This window comes from Mesoplodon mirus (genome assembly GCF_964341445.2).
Source record: "Mesoplodon mirus genome assembly, chromosome: X".
Taxonomy (NCBI): Eukaryota; Metazoa; Chordata; class Mammalia; order Artiodactyla; family Ziphiidae; genus Mesoplodon; species Mesoplodon mirus.
The window spans coordinates 45,059,102-45,083,608 of NC_138981.1; the positions used below are offsets into that span (position 1 = coordinate 45,059,102).

The 24,507-nt window shown below is 54.2% G+C and overlaps 1 protein-coding gene across 1 annotated transcript; it reads right to left on the bottom strand.

The window, feature by feature from the left end:
- Positions 1-803: 803 nt before the first annotated feature.
- On the bottom strand, positions 804-24,330 carry CACNA1F (calcium voltage-gated channel subunit alpha1 F; the record flags this gene model as incomplete). The annotated part of the gene is made up of 46 exons (XM_082609221.1): positions 804-1,038; positions 1,310-1,507; positions 1,908-2,020; positions 2,125-2,252; positions 2,345-2,470; positions 2,981-3,150; positions 3,419-3,553; positions 3,786-3,916; positions 4,096-4,197; positions 4,474-4,576; positions 4,763-4,859; positions 5,158-5,285; positions 5,512-5,671; positions 6,102-6,193; positions 6,450-6,515; positions 6,857-6,985; positions 7,195-7,215; positions 8,037-8,120; positions 8,351-8,461; positions 9,288-9,446; positions 9,542-9,743; positions 10,517-10,663; positions 11,638-11,690; positions 11,786-11,893; positions 12,294-12,381; positions 12,463-12,569; positions 12,719-12,778; positions 13,250-13,379; positions 13,566-13,705; positions 14,162-14,240; positions 15,441-15,522; positions 15,638-15,758; positions 15,855-16,062; positions 17,010-17,235; positions 18,124-18,284; positions 18,443-18,469; positions 18,640-18,733; positions 18,846-18,938; positions 19,337-19,527; positions 20,136-20,239; positions 20,352-20,548; positions 21,182-21,334; positions 21,436-21,578; positions 21,828-21,967; positions 22,201-22,306; positions 24,251-24,330. The coding sequence occupies 46 exons, from the start codon at positions 24,328-24,330 to the stop codon at positions 808-810; spliced, it is 5,724 nt and encodes a 1,907-aa protein (XP_082465347.1). The 3' UTR covers positions 804-807.
- Between the last annotated feature and the right edge of the window lie 177 nt (positions 24,331-24,507).

Genomic DNA, 24,507 nt, shown 5'->3' on the forward strand with positions numbered 1-24,507 from the left:
TGTTAGCTGGTCTCAGGAGAGCCTTTGCTGTCACCCATGTCTTTTACAAATGAATTTCAATTTCCTTTTTCTCTTTATTTATTTATTTATTTTTTTGGCCACACCTGGAGGCATGCGGGATCTTAGTTCCTGGACCAGGGATAGAACGGTGCCACCTGCAGTGGATGCATGGAGTCTTAACCACTGGACCACCAGGGAAGTCCTAGATTTCTTTTTTCACAAGCAGAAGGGGGGAGGTGGGGGTGATCCCAATTTAGCCTCCCTTCCTGATGCCGTCAGAGGACCCCTCTGCCTAAGATACGTCACATGCCAAGCTAGTTCTAACCTCCAGGCCTTTCTACTGGCAGGACTCTCCTGGAGGTTTCCTTATCCTTTCCTTTCCGTCCGTCTGTCCCGCCTCAGTCTGATCTGCCTGACCCCTTGTGGAATCTCTGACTTTCCCCCACCCCTCATCCGAGCCCTCACACATCCTCACTCTCTCCACTTTCCTCCATCTGTCCAGAAACCTCCCTTCCCCCACCACCTCCACTCTGTCTCCAGCTTTTTTTGGCTGCTGCCTCTTCCGCCTCCCCTCCTCCTCCTTCCTTCCCTGACGCTGAATAATCAGGCCCGGCTGTCCTGGTTTCTGGAAATACCCGCGTGTGGGCAGTGGCTCAGGGCTGAAACGGGATGGATAGATGAGGACCGCTGGGCAGCCCCAGGCCTCCAGTGCAAAGACACCAAAATCCAGGGGTGTGGTCCATGCCGGTCTCCTTCTGAGGAAGGGAGGGCAGGAGGTTTATTGAGCAGTGGGGGAGGGATGGGAATTCAGAGGGCATGGACACAGGCCATCTCGTCTCCCAGGTCCTCCTCATCAAAGCGGGAGAGGATGGACTCCTCGTCACTATAAAGTGAGCTGGTCCTCTGTGCCAGCAGGTCACTGGCAGCACTGTCCATCTCGTCCAGTGTCAGGCGACATGCGTCTGCAATCTCCCTCTTGGCCAGGGCCACGAAGCGTGGGTCTCGGGCAAACAGGCCCAGGCCCTCGGAGATGAGCACCTGGGGGCACAGATGGGATCAGTGTTGACAGAGGGCAGAGCATGGAGTCGAAGCAGTGTGCACAGAGGGGTTGGTGTGGATGAGTGATGAACCCATGAGGGCACGCAGGGAAGTCAGTGGGGGACAGTGGGACACACATCTTGCTGAGCAGAAGTCACAGAGCAAAGGGATAGCTACATACACAACACAGAGACTGGGGACCCTCCTTCCCAAGCTCCCACCTTCTCCCCTTCTCTCCCATCCCTCCGGCCCCCTCCCCTTCTGGACTCACAGCCTCCACCAGGCTGTCAGCACTGCCCCTTTTGCCATGGCTGGGGTCTGAGTGGGTTCCAGGCACGTGCAGACAGGTGAAGGTGCGCAGTGGACTGCTGGAGTTGCCGAGGTATCCGTCCCCTGCTGCACCCTCCTCCACCAAAAACAGTGGGGCGTATAGGAGCCGGCCCCGCTGAGGAGGGGTTGCCCAGGAACCCTGGACCAGAATGAACATCAGGGGCATAGTGATTGATGGGGAGGGTATGAGGATCTAGGAATCACTCCTGTGCCTACCTCTTACCCCCCAAACACAACTGGAGTCAAACTGAATGGGTATAAATCAGCCGTGGGTTTATTTCAGAGCATAGAAGGCCTGGATTTAAATCTCAGCTTTGCCACTTACTAGCTGTGCGATCTTGAGTAAGCCTCTCTGGGCCTCAGTTTCCTCATCTGTACACTGGGGCTAGTAACAGTACCCACCTCACAGGCACAGTGAGGACTGTGTGAATTCACACGTGCCCCCTTCTTCAGAAGGGTCCGATATGTAGTGTATTTGATAAATTCAGCCTAGGCTGCCCCCCACCCCTCCGGGCCTCAGCCCCCCTCCCCCACCTCACCTGTGCCCTGCTGGGCCCTGAGTTGCGCCCACGATGATAGGTGCCTGGGATGGGTAAATCTTCACAACTGCCCTGGCGCCGCAGACACTGGATGGTGAAGGAAGGCTTCCGGCCTGGGGGTGTGGGGGGCACCAGGGGCAAAGAGGAATGTCAGTGCCTCCCCAGCCCTCTGCCCTTATGGCCCAAGGGGCCCCCCAGGACCCAGGTCCACTCTCACCTGCAGGCGTTGGGGGCAGCAGACGGCGGCGTGGTGCTTGGTGGCCATCCACATACCTCTGGGGTCTGTGAGGTGGCAAAAGGATGGGGCGTGGGGGAGTCCCTGCCTGCTCATCTAGGTAGGAGAGCCTGTTTGGGAGGGAGGGCTGGGGTGAGCTCAGGCCTGGGCATGCGCGATGGGGTGCCATCCCTCTCGCACGTGGCTCATGGGCTCATCCTACGTGTCGTGGCCAGAGTGCTGGCTGGGGACTTCCTCTTGTTCATCCTGCTTCTCTTGCCCTTTGGTTGCCTTGGACTGAGAACTTCCTTCTTCCGGAATGGTGAAAATGAGAACCCCAGAGCTTCTCCTGGGGGAAAGTGAGGCAAGTTAGGCAGACCAGATCCCCTCAGTGTGGTCCTGGGCCCCTGGTCCCCTCTCATTTCATGTCCTACCTTCTGCAGAAACACTAGACTTTTTTTAAGTGGGAAAATTCACATAACATAAAATTAACCTGTCATCATTTTTTTTTTTTTTTTTTTTGTGGTACGCAGGCCTCTCACTGCTGTGGCCTCTCCCACTGCGGAGCACAGGCTCCGGACGCGCAGGCTCAGCAGCCATGGCTCACGGGCCCAGCCGCTCTGCGGCATGTGGGATCTTCCTGGACCGGGGCAGAACCCGGGTCCCCTGCATCGGCAGGTGGACTCTCAACCACTGTGCCACCAGGGAAGCCCTAACCTGTCATCATTTTAAAGGAGACATGGGCTTTCTTTTAATAGACGTTTGTCTCACTGGAAACACCCTCTGCCCCCTGAAGTACCCCATAAAGTGGCTAGTCCCTGCCTTCCCTCACAGTCCTCCTGCAGACCTTTGGCCATACCTGTGGGCGTGGGACCCAGCCTGGGGCACACTGGACTGTCTGGAGTTGGGAGCACCCCCATCGTCATCACTGGGCCCAAGGGAAAGTGAATCTGGCGGTTTGTCCCAGGCAGGCAGAGACACAGAAATCACAGAGCTCCGGCGAGATGGGGGCTGGGAGCCCATTGGGGCCTGTGGAAATCACAGGACTGAGCGTTGCATACAGGTTATAACTAAAAGTCACTTGGTCAAATAGTGTGTCTCCAATGAGCTCCCCAGGGGCCAAATCTGGGCCTTGCCCTCCAACAGTGGGTGGTAGGTACCAAATAAACATTTGTCTATTGCAGGGGGTCTTCTCTGGGGGGCTTCCTCCCAGACGCAGTATGGAAATCACTCAGGGGGTTGAGGGTGTATTTTACAATCAAGAGTTCCTGGGGGAGTGAAAGCTTATTATCCTTACTTTGTACGTTTCCGGGTCCTTCTCATCTTCCTTCTCCTCTCCCTCCTGCCCCTCTTCCTCCTCCTCCTCATCTGTGTCACAGGTGAGGGCCTGCCGCATCTCAGGACCCAAGTCTTGCAGGCTCCTCAGACCAGCCTGTGGGGGTGGGAAAATAGGGAAGCGGGTAGCTCAGGGTCTAAACTTCCCTGTCCCTGAGTAGGAGTGTGGGGTGGGGGAAGGAGCCCCACAGTCACCCCTGACCCTCTGTGCGTCCTGGGGTCTCAGTTTCCTCATCTGTGACATGGGTTCCATGAGATCAAGAAGGCAGTCAGCCTCAGCCACAGAGCTCCCACATACCCCCACCCAGCTCAGGCCCTGCTCCCAAGACCTGAAGGGCAGAGGAGGTGCTTGGGGGGGCCTCGGCCCCTAGTAGCCCCTTTTCTTTCCTCCGCCGGAATTTGCGGAAATAGTCCTGGATCAGAAATGTGGCGTAGAATTTGCCCACGGTAACTTCTTCCTCTGGGAGCAAGGGAGAGGAGGCAAGATCACACAGGAGTCCTCTGCTCCCCACACCCCCACATCAAAGCTCGGACTCTCCCCCTGCACCCCTCCCTCTCCAGCCAGTGATGGTTTGGTGGTGGTGAGCAATCGTTGACATTCAGAGGCAGGCTTAAGGAACTGCGGTGAAGCTAGCTCACCGTCAGCTGGGGGGATGACCTCATCTAGCAGCTTCTGCTTCATCCGCTTCCAGATCTTTTTGATGACAATCCGCAGCTCCTGATTGGCTTGCTCCAGGTTCCCTGCATGGGGAGAGGATGTGGGGCATGAGCCAATAGGAAGAGCCTTTCACAGCCACTCCTTCACTGTTGGAGGGTGCGTCACAAACTTCTACCGCATCCAAACACCGCCCCCGTTGGACAGGTGGGAAAACAGGCCTGGAGAAGGCAGAGTCACCTATTTTGAGGTTCAGAGCTAAGAGTGGGGCCCATCCCTCAATTAGCTTGCTCCTTGCGCCTTCCCCGGGGACCCTCCCCCTCCTCCCCCTCCTCCCCCTCCTCCCCCTCCTCCCCACACACCTTCTGTCTTGATCTTCAGGGATGTCCGAACGAGGGCAAAGAGTGTGGCATTGAATGTCACTGTCCCATCTGAGTTGAGAGGCATGTTCATCGCCACAAGTCTCTGTGCACACCAGGGACATGGAACCCACTTTGGGCAGATGCCAGGGATGCAGGCATGTGATGCCCAAGGGCAGAAACCTTTGAGGATGCCACCAAACACCCCCTCCCCACCCAAGGCAGGGTCCCTGCCCACCCCTGCTGTGTGGTGACAGTCCTCTCAGAGGCAGTGGTGGGCAGGTGCACAGACCTTGCAGGCCACTCGGTGTGGGCACAGCTTCCCGAATCCCAGGGGTGGCTGGATGCGTCTCAGCAGGGCAACCACATCCAGGTGCTTGATGCGGCCTCTGGGGAAGGTGGGGGTGGAAGAGAGGCACTACTGGGTTGGAGATACCACTTCTGGTCCTTACTCAAGGCCCTACCAGCTCATCACTCCCTCGCCCCACCAACACCCCATAGTTTTCCAGGGAAGAACTGGAGGGCAGTCAGTGGGGGAGGGGAAAAGGCAGAGAACAGGGGCAGTGGGAAACTTGGGGCATCTACTGCCTGGGTAATGGGAGGCATAGGTCAGAGGTTCCAGAGTTGGAGGACTGTGAGGCAGTGCACTGTCCTCTGGTATCCCGGGTATGGGGTCAGAGGGCATACTTGGCCCCAGGGTCATATTCAGACCAGATCCTCTTGAATTCATCGAGGTGATGGGGGCCCAGGATGGACCAATCTCTGGTTAGATAATCAAAGTTGTCCATGATCACAGCCACAAAGAGATTTATGATCTGTGGGCCAGTGAGTAGGAGAGGTTAGGTGAAGGGCAGAGAAGAGTATGGGGGGCTTGGTGGGAGGCAGAGGTAAGCTTCTATGGTCACTGGGTCATGAGTCCCCGGGTTGATCTTGTCATCAGGCCAGCCCTTTTACCCGTTCTGAAGATCTGGGCTCCCCACCTCATCCCCATCAGGACCAGCCCCCGGGGCAGTAGTGGTGGTTGTGGGGATTGGTCCTTACCAGGAATGCACAGAGCATGAAGAAGCTGATAAAATAGGCTATGGCAAAATTGCTACCACAGCTAAACTCCTCACCAGGGCCGAAGTCAGACTCAGGGTCACACCGGCTCCCAGGAAGGCTGGCAAGCATTATCTCCTGCCATGCCTCACCAGTAGCACACCTGGGGGTCACACAGTGGTGCCATCTTGGGGGGGAGGCTATGAAGTCATGACAAGGGCCACTGTGGGGGCCAGAGGGGTGAGGAGATGGCCTATTTCTTACCAGAGGCTACATCTGGTAAAAACAGCATTTCAATATTTTAAAAGCTGGTGTGGCCATGTTGATGACAATCATGTTTGCATTTTACAGAGGGGGTGCTGAGGCCTATGAAAGGTATACGTCTTGCAGCCAGAAAAAGGATGGCTGAGGCTAGAATATTCTAAAAGATTCTTTAGAACACAGCCAGAAAAGGTCTCAGGCAATATGGAGCCCCATGCTGCCCTGTTACTTCCATATCTCAGGCAGTCAGGGGCCCAGAGAGTATGTGTGGGTACCCAAAAGCATGCTGGAGATCAAAGCAGCAGGGGAGAGGGTGTGTGTGTGTGTGTCACCTGAACAAAAGCAGCACAGCCTGTGGAAAGGTCTGGAAGTTGTTGTTTCGGTTGATCTGTGTGCCATCCTGAAGAGCCACCTTGCCGAAAATCTGGGGGCATACAGGGGCTGTGTCAGAGGGGTGACTCCGTGCCCCTACAGGTTCCCATCCATTTCACAACACCTAATACCCAAAGGATCCTTACAACCCTGACAAGCAGGCACTGCTGATCCCATTTCACAGATGTATGGACTGACTCAGGGTGGTGCAGCTTGTCTGTCTTTCTACCCCCACTTTGGGCTCATTCCTATCTAACCCCCCTCAACAGAGGAGTGCCTGAGGGATGCTCCCCAGGGTTCTCACTTGCCTGCATCCCAATGACTGCGTAAATGAAGAATATCATTGCGATGAGAAGAGCCACATAGGGCAAGGCCTATGGGGGTGGAGAGGAGGATAGATACTCAGGTCCAGGCAGAGAACTGTTAAGCCCCAGAATGCACTCAAGCCGGGGCCTGCTGAGAGATGTGGTCCATCCCCAAAGTGCCCATGCCTGCCAGGGTCTCCCAAATATGGACACAGTATTAAATACAATAGAGTAAGGTCAGTGAGGCCAAGACATGTTGGGAATTGAGAGCCCACAAAAGAGAGAAAACTGGAAATGGTAAGCTGCACATGGGTATGGCATGCTGGAAGGTGTAGTTCTGGGGGCGGTAAAAGGACAAGCTGAGGGTGTGAAGTGGGGATGAGGGGCGAACAAAGGAGTGGGGGAGTTACCTGGAAGGACTTGATGAATGTCCAGAGTAATGTGCGAATCCCTTCACCCTTACTGAGGAGCTTGACCAGCCGCATGACTCGGAAGAGGCGAAAGAAAGTGATCGAAATGCGGGAACTGTCCTCAGAGCTCTGGGGTTGGGCGTGTGGTGGGTATGCTCAGTCCACATTTGCCCCAGCCACCTCCCTGTCTCATGCTTTGGCCCTCCCAGCCTCCAAATCCCTCAGAACCCAGGCCCCAGGGTGGTCAGGGAGCATTTCTAAGGACTTTGGGGAAGAAAGGAAAGGAGGGTAGGTGAAGAGAGAGGCAGAGAGTCCCTGTTGTGAGGTGGGGGGGCTACCTCGCCAAGATGGCCACCATTCTGTACGGAGATATTGCCAAAATAGAGGTGATGGAGGAGATGATGAGGTCACAGGGCCAATGAACAAGGAGAGAAGTGATGGAGCAGATACGGGGGATAATGGATGGTAGAGTTATTATCCAAGGGATGATAAGGAAGGTTATGTGGTAATGGATCAGGATGGTTGAAGGAAAAGTTGGTAATGAGGGTGAAAGGTAGAGGAGAGGGCACAGGAGATGGTGGAGGAGAGATATTGGAGCCAATCGAGGAAATGATGAAGCCGGTGGTTTCACGGAGATGAGAGAACCGATGGAGGATCCAATGGAGAAGCCGGTGATGGAGATATGGACCCAGAAGCATTGTCAATGGAGGACCATGTAGTACCCAGTGAAAGAGATGATGGAGCCAACCGTGCAGTCAGTGGTGATGACAGAACCGTGAAAGACCCAGTGTCAGAGACGATGGTGTCGGTGGAGGAAATGGAGCCAATGAAGGAATCAGAGGAGATGATGGAGTCAAAGCAGGAGTTGGTGGAGATGATGGGACCAATGGAGGGGGATGTAGAAGCAATGAAGAAAATAATAGAAATAACAGGAGAGTCATTTTAGGAGATGCTGGAGCCAGAGGATAGCTTGCAGATGAACGAGCAGGAGCTGGTAGAAGGGGGCTTTGGCTGAACCCAATAGGGACTCAAGGGATAGAGCTAGAGGGAGGAGCTCTGAGTCGCCAGGAGTGGGGCGGATGTGAGTGGGAACCACCTCCCCATGTGAAAGAAAGCCCTGGGGTTGAGGTGAGGGAAGGTTGGTAGGGGGTGAGCGGGTTAGTGGAGAGCCAGTCCTCACGTTGACTTCAGTGACGGCAATGTCCACTACGCTGCCCACCACAATAAGAGCATCAAACGTGTTCCAGGCATCGGTAAAGTAATGCTGTAGACAGGAGGAAAGCAGTGCCCTGTCTTCTCAGAGCTAGCAAGCTAGGGTATGGGGCTAGTAGTGGTTGGGGGCATTGGGGAGGCAGGGTCTAGGTTGGATCACATGATAAGGCTGCATCTAGATCCCTCTTCCTCCCTAGTCTCATGACTCCCTGGTTGCTGCCCCCCTGAGAGCTATGCAGTGAGTTCCACCCTAAGGAATGGGTCTAAGCCTTGGGGGGGTACCTTGGGTTTGAAGGCGATGATTTTGAGCACCATCTCAACAGTGAAGAGGCCAGTGAAAACCATGTTGAGGATGTCCATGACATAGTTGAAGGGAGCAGTCTGCTCATAGTGCTGGGGAGAAAATCAGACGTGGGGACATAGCCTGAGGCAGAGATTCCCCCCCACACCCCAACCAAATATTCTCTGTCTTGGACTGAGGTAAGTCTGGGGATGTGGTAGCACTATGGGTTGGCCAAACCTCTCACACTGTCCACCTCTCATTATGGATATTGGAAAGCCCAGCCCTTGATTTCCTAGCTTTCCTTGCAGCTAGTTCTGACTAATGAGACAGAAACGTAAGCTTGCTGCTGCTTGGGCAGCTTCTGTGAAAATTATTTTTGATTTCCAATAAAAGGGTCAAGTGAGGAGAGTCCCTTGGTGCAACCTTCCTTCCTTTTTCCTTCTTTGAATGTGGTTTTGATGCCTGGAACTGTGGCAGCCATCTTGTGACCATGAAGCAACAGTCATGAGAACGAAACCCAACTTACTAAGAATAGAGGAGCAGAAATATAGAGCCTGGGTCCCTGATGAGCAATGAGCAAACAGCCTACCTCTGCACTGCTTGCTATGTGAGGTAACTATCATAATTCACTGACTCCAGGATACACATCTTTTCACAGTTTAGAATCTCTGAAATTGGGGTGCGTTTCACAGCCAATGACAACTTACATTTGCCATCTGCCATTTTTTCCACATTCTCACATCTCTGAAATCAGGATACAACTTATGATTATTGGCCTTTGATTTGAATATATGTGGCACATATCTTTAAAGCTTAAGTCTCTGTCAGTTGGGGGTTTTGTTACTTGCAGGCTAAAGCATTCCTGACAGTTCTTAAGGATTTGTGCAGACAGAATAGGGCCAGGTGTCTGGCGGGATCAGGGTGGGGAGCTCAGACCTGCATGGCTAGAGCAACCGTGTTGAGCAGGATGAGCAGGAACATGAGATACTCGAAGGCAGCAGAGTTCACAGTGGCCCACACCCGATACTGATGCGGGTTCTTGGGGATATAGCGGCGGAGTGGCTGGGCCTTGAGGGCATACTCCACACACTGGCGCTGCATATAAGTGCAAGGCATGAGTGAGCAGTGGGGTCCCGAGGCAAGGAGCTGGGGTGGGGGTGGGGGTTGGTGGATCAGGGGTCGGAGGTCACCTGGTTCTTGTCCAGCTCACAGTCTTGGTACTCCTGCTCGCCCTGGGCACGGAAGGTGATGATGACGAAGCCCACAAAGATGTTCATCATGAAGAATGCAATGATGATGATGTAGACAATGAAGAACACTGAGATCTCCACGTGGTAATTATAGATGGGGCCCTTGTTCTCTGCGTTTGCATCGATGGCCTTATATAGCAGCCTGGGGAGCCAGTGGGAGCAAGTGAAGGGATATCCCAGACCCCTCAGACCTGTCCCCAGACACCTTAGGCACCCCAGAATATCCCCAAAGATCCCCAAATCCCCTGACCTAACTATCTGAGACCTACACACCCGGCCCTCAAAGACTCTCAAAGCCCAGCCCTCCAGAGATCCAGAGATCCCCATCCAACCTTCCTGAGAATCCCCATCCAGGCCCTCCAAGACTCCCAAATCCCTTAAGTTCCCACAGACTCCCAGTTCTCCTCCAGCCATCTGAGGATCCCCATGCAGCTCCCCAGAACTCCCCAACAAGCCCCCAAAGATCTCTAAATCCCCTGTCCTGTCAACTTGAATTCCTTGCTCCATCGCCCCCCACCTAGTACTCCCAAAGACTTGTGCAGCTATCTGGAAACCCCTGAATCTCCAGCTCCATCTCCTCCAAGACCTCCACCCAGTCCCCCCAGACCTCTACCTGGTACCCCCCCTAAATCCCACGCAGTCCTCTCTAGACTTCCACCTAGTGCCTCAGAGACCTCTCTACCCAATTCTTGGAGGCCCCCTCAACCAGGTCCCCAAAGCACCCCCAGCCAACTTCTGGGAGATCCCCACCTAGTCATCTGATACACCCACCAGTCCCCAGAAAACCCTATCCACTCTCCAGAGACCTTCTTCACATCCCAAGATACCCTTCCACCCATCCCCAGGATATCCAAAGCCAATCCCCTAAAGCCTCTTGCCCAGTCCCCTGCCCATCCCTGGGCCCCTGCCCCTCACGCAGGCCAGCCTTCGAAGGTGGAGACAGTGAACAGGGCCATCATGGCTGAAAGGACATTGTCAAAGTTGAAATCACTGTTGACCCAGAGCCGCTCCCGGACCAGGGGCCTTGACACATCTCCATCGGGGTAGACCAGGAAGGAGCCCCTGTGGATGTTGCAGACATGCTGGGTGGGTGAGGAGGGGTAGGGAGCTGTGGAATGGGGACTGGTGTCTGCAGCACGGAGGCAGCAGGGCATAGTGGTGGAGCTGGATAGCCTGGGTTCCAATCCTGCCCTTCCATTTACTGGCTGGGTGACCTTGGGCACTTAACCTCTGTGCTTCAGTTTTCCCCATTTATGACATAAGGATAATAACAGAATGTATTTCCTGTCTTGTTACAAGGATTAATTTTGTTAATCAATGAGAACAGCGTCTGGCACATTGTTGGGGCCGTATACAGCAGCTATCATCAGCATTATTGTCACCATCGTTGCCATCCAGGAAAAAGCAATACGAATAACAGCCAACATTTATCAGCACTAAGTATATGCCAGGCACTGTGCTAGGCTTTACGTGTACTAACTTTACACTGTAGTACACTCTCTGTGTAGTAACTCATTTGCTCCTCACAACAACCTTGTGAAATCCACACTCTTTTTATCCCCATTTTTCAGTTGAGGAAAATGGGACTCAGCAAGGTTACGAAATGTATCCAAGTCTCATAAGACGAATTTGAACCAGGAATGTCTAATTTCAGTGAACTATTACCCTCTGTAGGAGTCTCAAGACGGAAGCTGGGGACTTGGTGGTGGGGGTCGGGTGTTTGAGGACGGTTGGGATTCTGGAGTGGAATGTAGGTAACTCTGGGGAATGTGGAGAGGGGTTTTGGGCAGTTATTGGGGGGGCCTCTTAGGGACTGATGTCTGAGGGCTTTTGCCGTTCTTGGGAGAATTCTCGGGATGTATCTTGGGGCCTTGAGGATTTCTGGGGTCTTGGGGGCCTTGATAAAATCTGGAGGGGTCTCTGCAGGTCCTTGGAGGAAGATCTAGGGGTTTTAGAGGCCTGGGTGAGATCTAGGGGCCTCTTTGGACTTTGGGAGGGTCCTGGGCTCCATGGAGGGCAGGATTTCAGGCACTCACTTGCATTCTTGGGGTGTGTGTTTGGCCTCATCAGTGCAACTGTAGAATTTCCCCTGCAGAGAGGATATTTGTCAAGCAGATTCACCCTTCATCCCCCGGCCCCGTGCCTTGATTCATGCCTGGGCCTCCCTCCAGTGTTTCCTCCCACCTTGAAGAGCTGCACGCCAATGCAGGCGAACATGAATTGCAGGAGCGTGGTCACAATCATGATATTCCCGATGGTCCGGATGGCCACGAACACACACTGCACCACGTGCTGCAGACACCCACAAATATGGCTCATGGACACCGCAGGCCACGGTGGCCACAGGGCAAGGACTCTGGGCATGGATGGAGCTCAGGGACTTGGGTCAGGAACATGTGGTCTTGGGTGATGGATGTGTGGGTACCAACGGGAAATGTGTTTGCCAGACAGGGGTATGTGGCCACATGTCAGGAACTTGGATCACAGAAATGTGGCCTTTGGTAAGGAATGGATGGTCACTTGTAAGGAACATGGATGAGGCCACATGGCCAGTGGTCAGGGCCGTGTGGTTACACATTGTGGCCAGGCTATGTGGTCATGCATCACTGCAAATGGTCAGTCGGATCAGTGATCCTGGCCCCAGGGGCGGGGCAGGGTCTGGGTCCCATGGATTTGGGTGGGATGGGATTACCTTGAGTCCTTTGGCCCTGTTGATGGCTCGGAGGGGCCGTAGTACTCGGAGTACTCGAAGAATCTTCACCACCGAGATGGCACTGGAGCTGAGGAGGGGGCAGTCCTCAGGCCATGGCCCGGGCCTGGCCTTGGCTCTTGGAGGAATGGGGTAGGCAGGTGTCACTCACTGGATGCCAAAGGAGATGAGGGACACGCTGACCACCAGCAGATCCAACAGATTGAACCAGCTACGGCAGAAGGAGCCACGGTGCAGGAAAGCCCCGAACACCGTCATCTGGGGAGTAGGGGGACATCAGGCTAGTTAGACCCCAGATCCGGGGATAGAGAAGGGAGTTGGGGATGGAAACAGGAGAGGTGGGCTGCAGGGGTGGGTGGGGAGTAGGTTGGGGTAACTGGGGGTATGATGGGCGGTCCATTAGTCACCTTTAGTAGAATCTCCACAGTGAAAATGGAGGTGAAGGCATAATCGAAGTACCCCAGAATCTGGGGGGCAAGAAAGAGGGGGAGCCACCGAGTCATGGCTGAGGGGGACCCTAGCTGTGTGTACCTCTCAGTAAGTTTCGCTGTCCCTCCCTCCCTCTCTCCTTCCCTCCCTCTATCTCTCTCTCTCCCATCATCATCATCATCAGGACTTTTCTACAAGGCAAAAGCCTTGGCCACCAGAAAGACAAGGGTTCAGATTTGGGTTCCTCTGCCTCTACTCAGCTACATGGGCGCCCTTGGTCTGCTCAACCTCTGAGCACAGCTTCCTCCTCTGCCAAACACTGATCACCTCCCCGGTGCTTCCCCAAGTGTGTTGCACTCATAATAAAGGCTGGCACTGCTGCAGCTGCCATTATTGCTCCTCTCTCTCTGCCCAACTAGGGGTCTTCTCCCTGCCTCCACCCTGGCCCCAGCTTGTGCCCAGTAGGACACCCTTGGGAGTGTCTCCTGAGTCCCCAGCCCAAGGCTCACGTGGTTGCGGAAGGAGTGGGCTCGGATGGGGTCCTCAGCTGCCAGGGACACACTGCTGAGGATGATGAACACCAGGATAAGATTGGTGAAGACGTGATGGTGGATGAGGGTGTGGCAGGCCTTCCTCAGCCTGGGGAGTGGGGAATGGTCCATAGTCAGAACACAGGACCGCAGAGTTGATTGGGGGAGCCCGAGAGATACAGCATGGGCCCTGTTGCATAAGGCCGTGCACCCCACCCGAGCCTTGGCTGCTCCCTGGTCCTCCCCCTGCCCCAGCCCCTCCTGCCCCAACTCCCTGTACATTCTCAACACTCACGGGTTGGTTTGGCTGAGGCAGAAGAAGGCGCTGCCCTCAGGGATGGGTACCACTTTCTCCTTAGGTACAACTTCCTGCAGGAGTTCCACATGCCCTGCACCCCCTTCCTCCTCCTCCTCTTCCTCCTCCTCCTCCTCCTCTTCCTCCATGCCTGGCAGCAGCAGCAGATCAAAGGAGAGAGAATGAATTGAGAAAATGTATGTAAAGCACCTAGAACAGTGCTTGTCATGTGGTAAATTCTCATCTCCCTGCTAGAATGTCAGCTCCTCAGAGAAGGGATTTCAGACTGTTTTGTTCACTGTTGTGTCCTCAGCACTTAGAACAGTGCATGGGACACAGGAGGGGCTCAGTAAATGTGTGTTGAATGCACATTGGCATCTTCAGTCGTATACATACTATTTTATAATAAAGGCTCTGAGAAGTTCTGCAGTGAAACAAAATGTCTGTTTCTCTTCTTTAATCTCAGCGTCTCAAATGTTCCTGGCCACACACCAAGCCCATTATTTTTAAGATGTTGTCGGAGAAGGCTGCTCTCCAGAGAGGAGGGTCTCAGGGGTCACGAGCTCCACCTGGGTGCTGTCCCCAAGGTCCCATACCTCTTCCACCTGGCCTTGCCCACTTGCCTGCTCCTTCATTTTTTGCACCTTCCTCTTCCTCATTCTCCCCACCAGGCACCTGGGGACAGGAAGATGGGGGTCATCGATGATGCGGTAGACACCAGGGGATGGACACAGGGGAGGCATGGGAGGGACACAATAAAGAAGGAATGAATAGACAGAGGATGCGGGATAAAGACACACATGCATAGACAGATATTGGTGGTAGTGGGAGGTGTAGACAGTGCCCAGGCCTCTAACTCACCAGTGCTCCATTCTCCTGTGGAGTTCCCTCAGTGTCCTTCTCCCTGTGCGAGGAAGTTGGGGAGGAGGTGACTGTTAAGGATGGAAGCAGATAGGCAAGGCCAAGGGAGGGGGTCATTGCGATCAGAACAGACCTTTCTCAGGTCCCATACAACCTCCCTGCTTCCCCCCTCATCCCCTTAGTCTATTCTCTCAGCAGCAGGAGGGATGCTGTTAAATTCTACGTCTGATACATTCCTCCTCTGCTCACACCCCTCCCATGGCTCCGCACCACTCAGAGCAAAACCCAAAGTTCTCACCATGGCCAGAATGCCCTTCATCTGGCTTTTCTATTCCCCCCATTTGAGCTCACCTCTTACCACTCTCCTTGTTCCCAGACCAGGTATCGAACCTGGGGCCCTGGGTGAAAGCAGCGAAAGAGCCGAGTCCTAACCACTAGACTGCCAGGGAATTCCCCCCATGGTGTTTTTTGAATGTGCTAAGAATATTATCACCTCAAGACCTTTGCACTTGCTGTCCCCTTGCCTTGAACACTCTTTCCCCAGATATTTGCATGGCTCACTCCCCCACTTCATTCAGGCCTCTCTTTAACTGTCACCTTCTCATAGAGGCCTTCCTTGATTACCCTAACCAAAATAGCAATCTTCATTTCTCTCTATTCTCTTATTCTGCTTTCTTTTTCTTCATTACATATTAACATATATTTAATTAAATTATATTATTATATATTCATTTGTTTGTTTTGCTTGCCTTCCCCAACTAGAATGTCAGCTCCATGAAAGCAAGGACTCTGTCTTCTTTGACCCCTGCTGTCTCTTTAGCATCTAGAACAGGGCCTGGCAAAAAGTAGGTGCTCAATAAATGCATGTGCAGTGAATGAGGACTGGAAGGTTGGATCTGCAGATGGGGATTGCCAGGGTGACCAAGGCATCTCTGGTGGTGTGGGATGTGTGTGGGAGGGTCCCAGTCAGGGATCCCAGGGAGAGACTGTCTTGGAGGCAGAGCAAGACCTCACCTGCCCTTGTCCTTGTCAGTGCCTGCATCTCCACTGGCCAGGTTGTCCACAGCAATGGCAAGAAACACATTCAACAGGATGTCTGGGGTGAGCTCAGGCTACAAGGATGGAGAAGCAGCCTGCCTATGGAGTGCCCATGTCCCCATTATCCTCCCCCAGCCCTGCCACGATCCAGCCTCCCAAGGCTCTGAGGATACAGTTGCCGCAGATGAAGAGGATGATGAAGTACACGCATACCAGCATCCCTGGGAAGAAGGGGCCGCCATAGGCCATGATACCATCATACATGACCACGTTCCAGTCCTCACCTGTCAGGATCTAGGGGTGGGAGGTCACCATGAAGCTCTTGGGACCCTCTCCCCAATCTTGGGTGCCCCCGCCTTGCCCACCCATCCCATGATCTCCAGGTCTCACCTGAAAAACAGTGAGGAGGGCCTGGGGAAAGGTGTCAAAGGTGCTTCGCTTGGTGTGGGTCTGGTCAAAGTTGAACTTGCCCCCAAACAGCTGCATGCCAAGCAGGGAGAAGATGATGATAAAGAGGAAGAGGAGAAGCAGCAAGGATGCAATGGATTTCATTGAATTGAGCAGGGACGCCACTAAGTTGCTCAGAGATGCCCAGTGCCTGCAGCAGAGATGGAGGGGGAAGGGTTGACATGTCCAGTGGTGAGTCAGGAGCCGGAGCAGGGCTCCAGCTTGGGATGCACTGGGGCGGACTGGGTTAAGATGAACTTTTGTGTCATTGTTGGAATTGATTTTGGAGTTGGGGTGAGGTGAGAATAAGAAGTAAGGGGAGGGTTGTTTTCGGGGTTGGGGTTGGCATTAGGGGAGATGAGGTTAGTATGGAGGGTATATGGAAGTTGGTGAAGCTAAAACTGGGTTTTAGGTTGGGCCTGGGGTTAGGGATTGTAGCCGGGGATGGGGTTGGGGAATATTTGGAGTTGTAGATGACTGAGTCGGGGATAAGTCTGTGGCTGAGGGTTGGGATAGAGGAGAGGATGGATGGGGATGAGATTGGGGCTGGGACTGGGGATGGGTTTGCGTTTGGTTTGGGATGTGGGGGTTGTGGCTAGTGATGGGGATGAGGCTGGGAGCTAGGAATGAGGCTGGAGGTGGGCTTGGGCTTGGGCTTGGGTTATGGGGCTGTAAATGAGCTTGTGGATGATGAGTGGTTGGTGGTTGGGGTTAGAGATGGTGTTATGGTTGGGGGTGGGGGATGGGGCTTGGGTTGGGGATGAGTATGGAGTTGAGTTTGGAGATGGGGTTGGGAATAATGTTCTAGCTGAAGTTGAGGCTGAGGAAGGGGATGGAAATGGAGTAGACACCCTCCCCAGCAGACTTTAATCTCCAGGAAGGCAGGAACTTGCGTCTGCTTTGATTCCTGGTGTTTCCCTAGGGCCTGGAAGGGCGCCTTGTATGCAGTAGGCACTCAATGGATATTTGATAAATGAATGGTGATGAGGATATAGTCATCATTGGAGCTGGGGTGGTGGCTGTTGGGGCTGTGTCTGAGGCCCCCATCCTCTCCCCCGACACACACACACACACACACACACACACATACACACACACCTGGTGACCTTAAAGATCCTGAGGAGGCGCACACAGCGGAGCACCGAGATGCCCAGGGGCTGCATGATGCCCACCTCCACCAGGGTGGTCTCCAGGATGCCCCCACAAACCACGAAGCAGTCAAAGCGGTTGAAGAAGGAGGAGACGTAGACAGAGGGCCCCAGACCATATAACTTGAGAAGCATCTCCACCGTGAACAGACAGAGCAACACTTTGTTGGCATACTCTGTGGGGAGAGGGGCAGGGGTGACTGGGCTAGTCAGTTTTTGTGGTGAAATGTGGGGAGGTAGGGGCCATGGGGCGATCTGGGGTAGTTGGTATCCGTCCAGGCACAGGCCGGTGGCGTGGTTAGGACTAGGGATCGGGTGAGTTTGTAGGTCACAGTGGGCAAGCTTTTGAGGGGCTTGGAGCTGGGGCAAGGGGCAGAGCTGGGGTGTGGGTCTCGGTCAGCCTCTATGAATACAGAAAAACTCCAGTTCAAGGGTAGAGTTAGAATCTGGGGTTTAGTTGGGCCTGGGGCTGGTTTGAGGGTTGGGATTAGAAGTGTACTCAGTATTCAGGTTGGGGGCTGAGATTAAGATGAATAATACTAAGAGCTAACACTTGTAAAGTGTTAGCTTTATGTGGGCCAGGCAATGTTCTAAGCATTTTTCACTTTAACTCATTTAATCCTCCCCACCACCCCCTGAAGTGGATACTACTACTATTCCCATTTTGTAGATGGGGAAATTGAGGCACAGAGGGCTTAACTTGTCCAGACAGTGTGGTATTAAGAGCCTGAACTTTGGAGCCAGGCTGCCTGGGTTCACCACTCACTAGCTGAGTCCTGGGATTAGTCACTTAATGCACCTTAGTACTTAATTCACCTAAAGTTGCAGTGAAGAGAAATTGAGTGAGTACAGGTAAAGTGCTGAGAACAGAGCTTGACACACACAGCAAGTGCTATACAAGTGTAAGCTACAAGGTAGGATGGAACAGGCTAAAGTTTCTGCATTTACTTGGGTAGGAGGTCAGTATCTGGGGGTGTGGGGCACCAGAGAGATCCTGGATTGGAGCTTCTGGGGTGGAAGGAATTGGGGTCTGGGGGAGAGGGCTGGCAGGCTGGGGGGTGCACCCTGGATCTGGGTGAGCCAGATGGGCTGCCCGTGGTGCTCCGAGGCGATGGTCAGCGTGTTGAGGAAGACGAGCAGCAGCACGGCCCAGTAGCAGGCATTGGACTTCACAGCCCGCCGGCAGCGCGCCCGAAGGCCCCGGTTGGCTCGGCGGAGGCAGCGGCTGTGGGGATGGGGAACCCACCGGCTGAGATCACCTACCTAAGCCTGCCCTGGGGGGCTCAGGTGGGGGAGCCCGGCGGTCATGGGGGGCTTGGAGGGCTTGGAGGTGGGGCTCACAAAGTCATGGGGTCCAGCAGTCACAGAACTTTTCCAACTCACCAGACACTGGTTTTCATGATCTTGTTTCTGGAAAAGAGGGGGATGGGAGGTAGGCATCGTCAGGGGCTGAGCGGTAGTCAGTAGCGAGGGTTGGAGGTCAGGGGCTGAGGTCAAGGTTGGAGGCTAAAGTAAGGATTGGGGTCAGGGTCTATTCTGGGTTCTGGCTGGGTCAGGGGTCAAGGGCTGGGGGCCCTCACAGGCAGCGTGTACAGCTGGCTAGAGCCCCCTCTTCCTCTTCCTCATCGCCTGGGGTCTCTGCCATCGAACCGGTGTCACTGGCTGGGAGGCTGGCTGTGGGCAGGGTGGAAGAAGAGGTTGGCACATGAAGATCCCAGGGTTCTGACTTTGGCTTTCTCCTCTGCCTACCCATCCCTCCCCCTTGTCAACCTTGCTGGACCCCCACCGTGGCTGCTGGTGGAGTGTGTGGAGTGGGTGGAGTGACTGAACCAGTGCAGACGTCCTCGTCTCCTATTGGTCAGCTCTGCCAGTTGTGGCCCTGTGGGGACATGGAGGACAGTGGTGGAGCACGGCCTGGGGTGGGGTTAGGGCCCTGTGTGTGTGTGGGGGGGGTTTGTTATTTGGAGTCTTTGTTCTGAGTGCAGTCTGGGAAGGGTATCTGAGTCTGGGTTCTGTGTCCTAACCGGAGGCTGGGCCTAGAGTTTTTTTTTTGTTTTTGTTATTTTTTGGCCGCGCAGCATGGCATGTGGGATCTTAGTTCCCCGACCAGGGATCGAACCCGTGCTCCCTGCAGTGGAAGTGCGGAGTCTTAACCACTGGACCTCCAGGGAAGACCCAGGGGCCTAGAGTTGCTGCGGGCTGGGGCTGGATCTCAGGAGGGCAGCCCACATCTGAGGATGCGTGGAGCAGGGAGTGGGCCAGGTTGGGATTGCCTACGGTGGCTGGCCTGGCCCTCTTGAGCCACAGAACCAAAGTTGCCATCAGCTGAGGGGTCCTCCATGTCCAGCTCCTCCGCCTGTGTGATCCAGTCCAGGTAGCCCCGCAGGTCCTCCTCCAGCTGCTGCTTCTCTCTAAGCTTCTGGAAGTCCCCTCGCGCTTTTGCCTTCTCCCTCTCCTTGGAGAACTCTCTGAAGGAGGAGAATAGAGGGTTAGGTGGGGGAACAACCCTGGCCCCCTTGCCGTCACCTCCCAGCCACACTGACCTCTTTGCTGTTCTTTGAATATGCTAAGCACATTTTAGCTTTGGAGCCTTTGCACTGGCTGTTCCCTTTGCTTGGAACAATCTTTCCTCAGATACCCACATGGCTCAATCTCTTTCACACTTTCACTGAGATAACACCATCTCAGGGAGGCCTGTCCTGATTGTCCTTATTTGTAATTACAAGATCTCAGCATTCCTATCTTAACTCTTCCTTTCTTTCCATAGCACATATTCCATATAAGACACTACACATATGTGTGTGTATGTATGTACAAACACACATTTATTGTGTATGTTGCTATTGTCTGTCTCTCCCCACCAGAATGTAATATCCAGGAAGGCAGAGATTTTTGTCTCTTGTTCCATTCCTGAAACAGTGCCTCACACACAGTAGATGCTCAATGTTGATTGAATGAATGAAGGGGTATTTTAAATGGGTTTTGAAGGATGCCTAGCAGCTTGCCAGGAACAAAATAAAGGGACAGGGGCTGAGGGGCAGGAAGGAAGGCCTGGGTAGGTGTCTAGGTTCCTCACCCACTCAGGACACCAAGTACAAGGTTGAGGACGAAGAAGGATCCAAAGATGACAAGACTCACGAAATACACCCAGGGCAGTTCATACCCCATGGCATCCTGCATCTAGGGAGAGAGAAGGGGCATGCATCCCTCAGGGTAGGCGGACACTCCTACCCGAGCTCGGTGAGGAAAGGCAGGTGCAGCTTCTGCACTGTGTGCCCGCCGTCCACCTCACCCAGTAGAGCACGTCAGTCCAGCCTTCCATGGTGATGCACTGGAAGACTGTCAGCATGGCGAAGAAGAAATTGTCGAAGTTGGTGATGCCTCCGTTGGGACCTGCCCAGCGTCCGCGGCACTCGGTCTGGTTAAGCGTACAAGCACGCCCCGATCCCGATGATGCACAGGGCGATGGGTCCTCCTCCGCCTCTACATCTGTGGGAAGACTGGAGCTCTGGAACCTGAAGCACGCCCACCCACAGTCGTTGCCATCTTGGAGGCCCGCCTACCTGGGAAGCTCGCCTCAGGGTTCTAGATTTTTCTAAATCAAAGACAACCCGTAGCCTCTGACTGTGCTGGGTCAGGATTCTGAACCCCTGGGAAGCTGTGAAACCCAACCACAGGGACCTGAGGAGTGGGTGGGACTGTAAACCTTGGGGCAGAATCTTGTGAATAACAGTGAGGCGTGAGCCTAGGAGCAGTCTTGTGAATTTGGGAGGGTCTCTTGAAAGAAGGGTGGGGCCAAGACGGGTTTGGGTGTGGATGAAAAAGGCCTATTTGGGACCAGTTCTGGAGAATGGAGTCTTCAGTGTGGGATAGGGCCTTAACCTGTGAGTGGAAACTTGTGATAGGGCGGAGCAATTAGCTAGGGGGGCGGTTGTAGTCTGGAATTGAGGGCGGAGTCTTGAATATGGGAGGGGCGGGGTAAGACTTGTTTATCTGGGGGCGGAGCCTGAACTTGGGGGCGGAGTGTTGTGAATTTGAGTGTGTCCCCTAGAGAACAGGGTGGGGCTTAGGAGCCAATGGAGGGGGCGTATCCTGTTCCGGGGTTGGGGTGGGCTTGCTGACCAGATCCCAGGAAATAGCACGTTTTGTGCATGCGTCCGAGGAACAGCTCGAGTCCGATGATGGCGTAAATGATGATGACAAAGAGCACGAGAAGTGCGATATGCAGCAGCGGCACCAGCGCCTTCATGATGGAATTGAGCACTATGTGCAGGCCTGTGGGGAGCGAGGGGTGGGCAACGTAGGGGCAGGGTCAGCTCAGCCCCCCTCCCGCTCTCCCCTCCGCTACCTCCAAGCCCGGGGGACGAGCCACTCACTCGGGACCCCGGACACCAGCCTCAGTGGCCTCAGCACCCGAAACGCCCGCAACGCCTTCACATCGAAGCCCCCCGGCTTCCCTCCGGTATGCGGGGCGTCCCCCGGGCGTCCGGGCCCCTGCTCCAGCAGCACGCTGAACAGCCTGATGGGGGATCACAGGACAAGGAGGCGGGGGTCAGGCGTTCGGATCCCCCCTTCCCCCCACCCTTCTCCTCGAAAAAGTACAAGCCCCTGTAACTGGAAATACAAATAGGTTTAAAATATGTTAATATTCCTGATTCTGGCACCGAATGGAGGCAGTCTGAAGCAGTCGCTTCCCCGAGCCCCGAATTTAGCGGGCCTGTGGTGGGAAGTTGAGCTAGGGTTGGGGGTATTCCTTGCAGAGGCGCACCCGACCACGACGATGATGAAGTCGAGCAGGTTCCAGCCATTGCGGATGTAGGCGCTGGGGTGGAGCACCAGCCCGTAGGCCACGATCTTGAGCACGGTCTCCACAGTGAAAATCACCAAGAACACGTACTCCACCTGCTCCTGGGGGCGGAGCCGGGGGTGGGGGGCGGGAGATCGGGAAGTTATTTGGGAGTGGGGTTTGTTTGACAGGGGGAAGGGGAAGAGGAGAGTAGCGGGGACTGAGGGTGGGGCTGGGCAGGAGAGGGTCATCTGGGTCAGAGAGGGGCGGGGCCTGGCTGGAAGGCTTGAGGTGTGGCTCTACTGGGGCTGTATCTAGCTGGAGGCGGGGCGGGGCGGGGCGGGGCTAGCCTCACCAGGTTGTGGTTGGCAGTGTTGGAGTCATCCTCTGGGAAGGGGATGTAGACCCCAAGGGCCACGCAGTTGGCAAAGATGGTCAGCAGGATGAGGATGTCGAAGGGCCTCAGGTGGACACAGTTAAGGACCCAGGCAGAGTGGTCTCAGAGCCCCACATTCCCTTGGGGCCCTCCCCACCCAATGCTGACCCTTGACCCTAAGGTGACCAGCTCTGACATTCCCAGCCCCTGCCCTGACCAAGGCCTTGACTCTGACCCCCCTGGAAACCTTAGCCATCCTCAACTCTTGCTGAGATTTAGTCTTTGACTCTTGATCCCCCTGGTGACCTTCACCTTTCTCAACTCCCCCTTGAATCCAGTTCTTAATCCTTGATCCCTGGTGACCTCAGCCCTCTTCCATTCCAGCCCTGGCTTAATCCTTGACTCTTCACCCCTGAGCCCTGCCCCTGGCCTTCCAGGATGCTTCCATTCCACGATGCTGATGCAGGACCGCCGCAGGGGGTTTGCCAGGGTGAGGCAGAAGAGTGCCCGGGGTGAGCGCTGGGCACTGGCCACTGCCACTGTCTTGTGCTTACTGTGCTGAGTCCTTCGCTTAGGGGTCCCCAGGCTGGATGCCTCGCCGATTTCACCACCTGATGCTGGGGGCCCAGGGCACAGCCCCCATTCGGGCCCAGGGCCTGTCCCGTTGGCTGGACTGGGCTCTGGGGTGGAGTCTGTGTGGAGAAACCGAGTGGGGGGGACAGGGTATTGGGGCAATCACGGCTGCCTCCTACATGATCCTATCCCTCTGTCTGAGGGAAGGAGAGAAGAGTATGTAAAATTAGGGAAAGTTGAGGGTAACTGAGTTAAAGATTGGGGGATAAGAGTTGGGACTGGAGTTGATTGACGTTAGAGTGAGAGTTTATAGGGGAGTGAGGGTGAGATTATGTTTCTAATTGAAGTAGGGTTTGGTGTTAGATTTGGGGGGTAGAGATTAAATTGGCATGGGGTAGGATTAAGTTTATAGCTGGAAGCAAATTTAGGATTAAATTTGAGTGGTAGGTTTTGGGTTGGGTTTAAATACCGTGGGAGTAAAGTGTTCTTGAGGTATGATTTAGGGTTAGGACTGGATATTTGAATGAGTTGGAATTTGAATTAGGATCAAGGTTAGGGTTTAACTTGAGTTTGGGTGGGATCTGAGTTTTGCACTGGGGTTTTCAGCTAAAGCCATTCCCAAGTCCCATGGCCTTGTTTCAGCCTCCAAGGGACAGTGGGTTGGCCTGGTTAAGATACCCAGCTTTGGATGAAACAAGCTATCCGAGTTTAAATCCTGACTCTACCACTTGGTAGGTGTGTGTGGCCTTGAGCAAATTATGTAACCTCTCTGAGCCTCAATTTCCTTACCTGTATAATGAGATGACAGTAAGAGTACCTACAATATAGGGTTGCTGTGAGGATTAAATGAGTTCAGCATTCAGAAGAATGTCTGGCACATAGTATTATCCCCATTTTGCAGGTGGAGAAATTGATGCAAAAAGAGAGGTTAAGTGATTTGATGAAGTAGCTGAATTGGGAGCCAAATCCAGGCAGTCTCTGACTCTAAGCCTTCACAACTTACTACCACCATCAAGTCTGTATTCTCTCTCTCTTTCTCTCTCTCCCTCTCTCTCTCTCTCTCTCTGGTACTTAAAAATGGGTCTGCACTCTTTCTGGAAAGTCAGAGACCCACTCACTAACAGTGCTTATATCCAGGGGTTGGGGTTGAGTTTCGGTAACTTTAGAGCTCATGGTAAGGTCTGTATCCACGTTGGGGTTTGGACTCTAACGGGGGTTTGCCCTCTGGTTGGTAAAGTTTGTGTTAGGATTAAGCTTGGGGCTGGCACTGGAGTTGAAGTTGGGGTGGGCGCTAGGATAGAGATCAGGGCCAGGATTCGTTTGGGTTTCAGTTGGGATCTAAGGCTGTGTTTGGGGCTGGCTGGGATGGGAACAGGATGATGTGATTCTGGTCCCCTAAAGGCTCTCCAGGGGTGGGGTCCTGGTGGGCAGTGGGTGGGTCAGAGGGGCTGAGGATGGAGCAGAGCCCAGGCTTGCTCCAAGGGTCTGCAGGGGTGGAAGCCTGCTCTCACCTTTCCCGCCTTCAGATGCCGCCATCCTCCTTTCGAGGTTGAAGAGCCATCTGCACACAGCCCCCCTCTCTTCCCCCAGCTTTGGAGGGATTAAGGTCACAGGGCGGGGCCATAACAGGGTCGGATGGGAAGGTGAGGAGGGGTGAAGATGGGACCCTTTTGGGCCAGAGTCTGGCAACAGAAAAGGCACTGATTTAAAAAA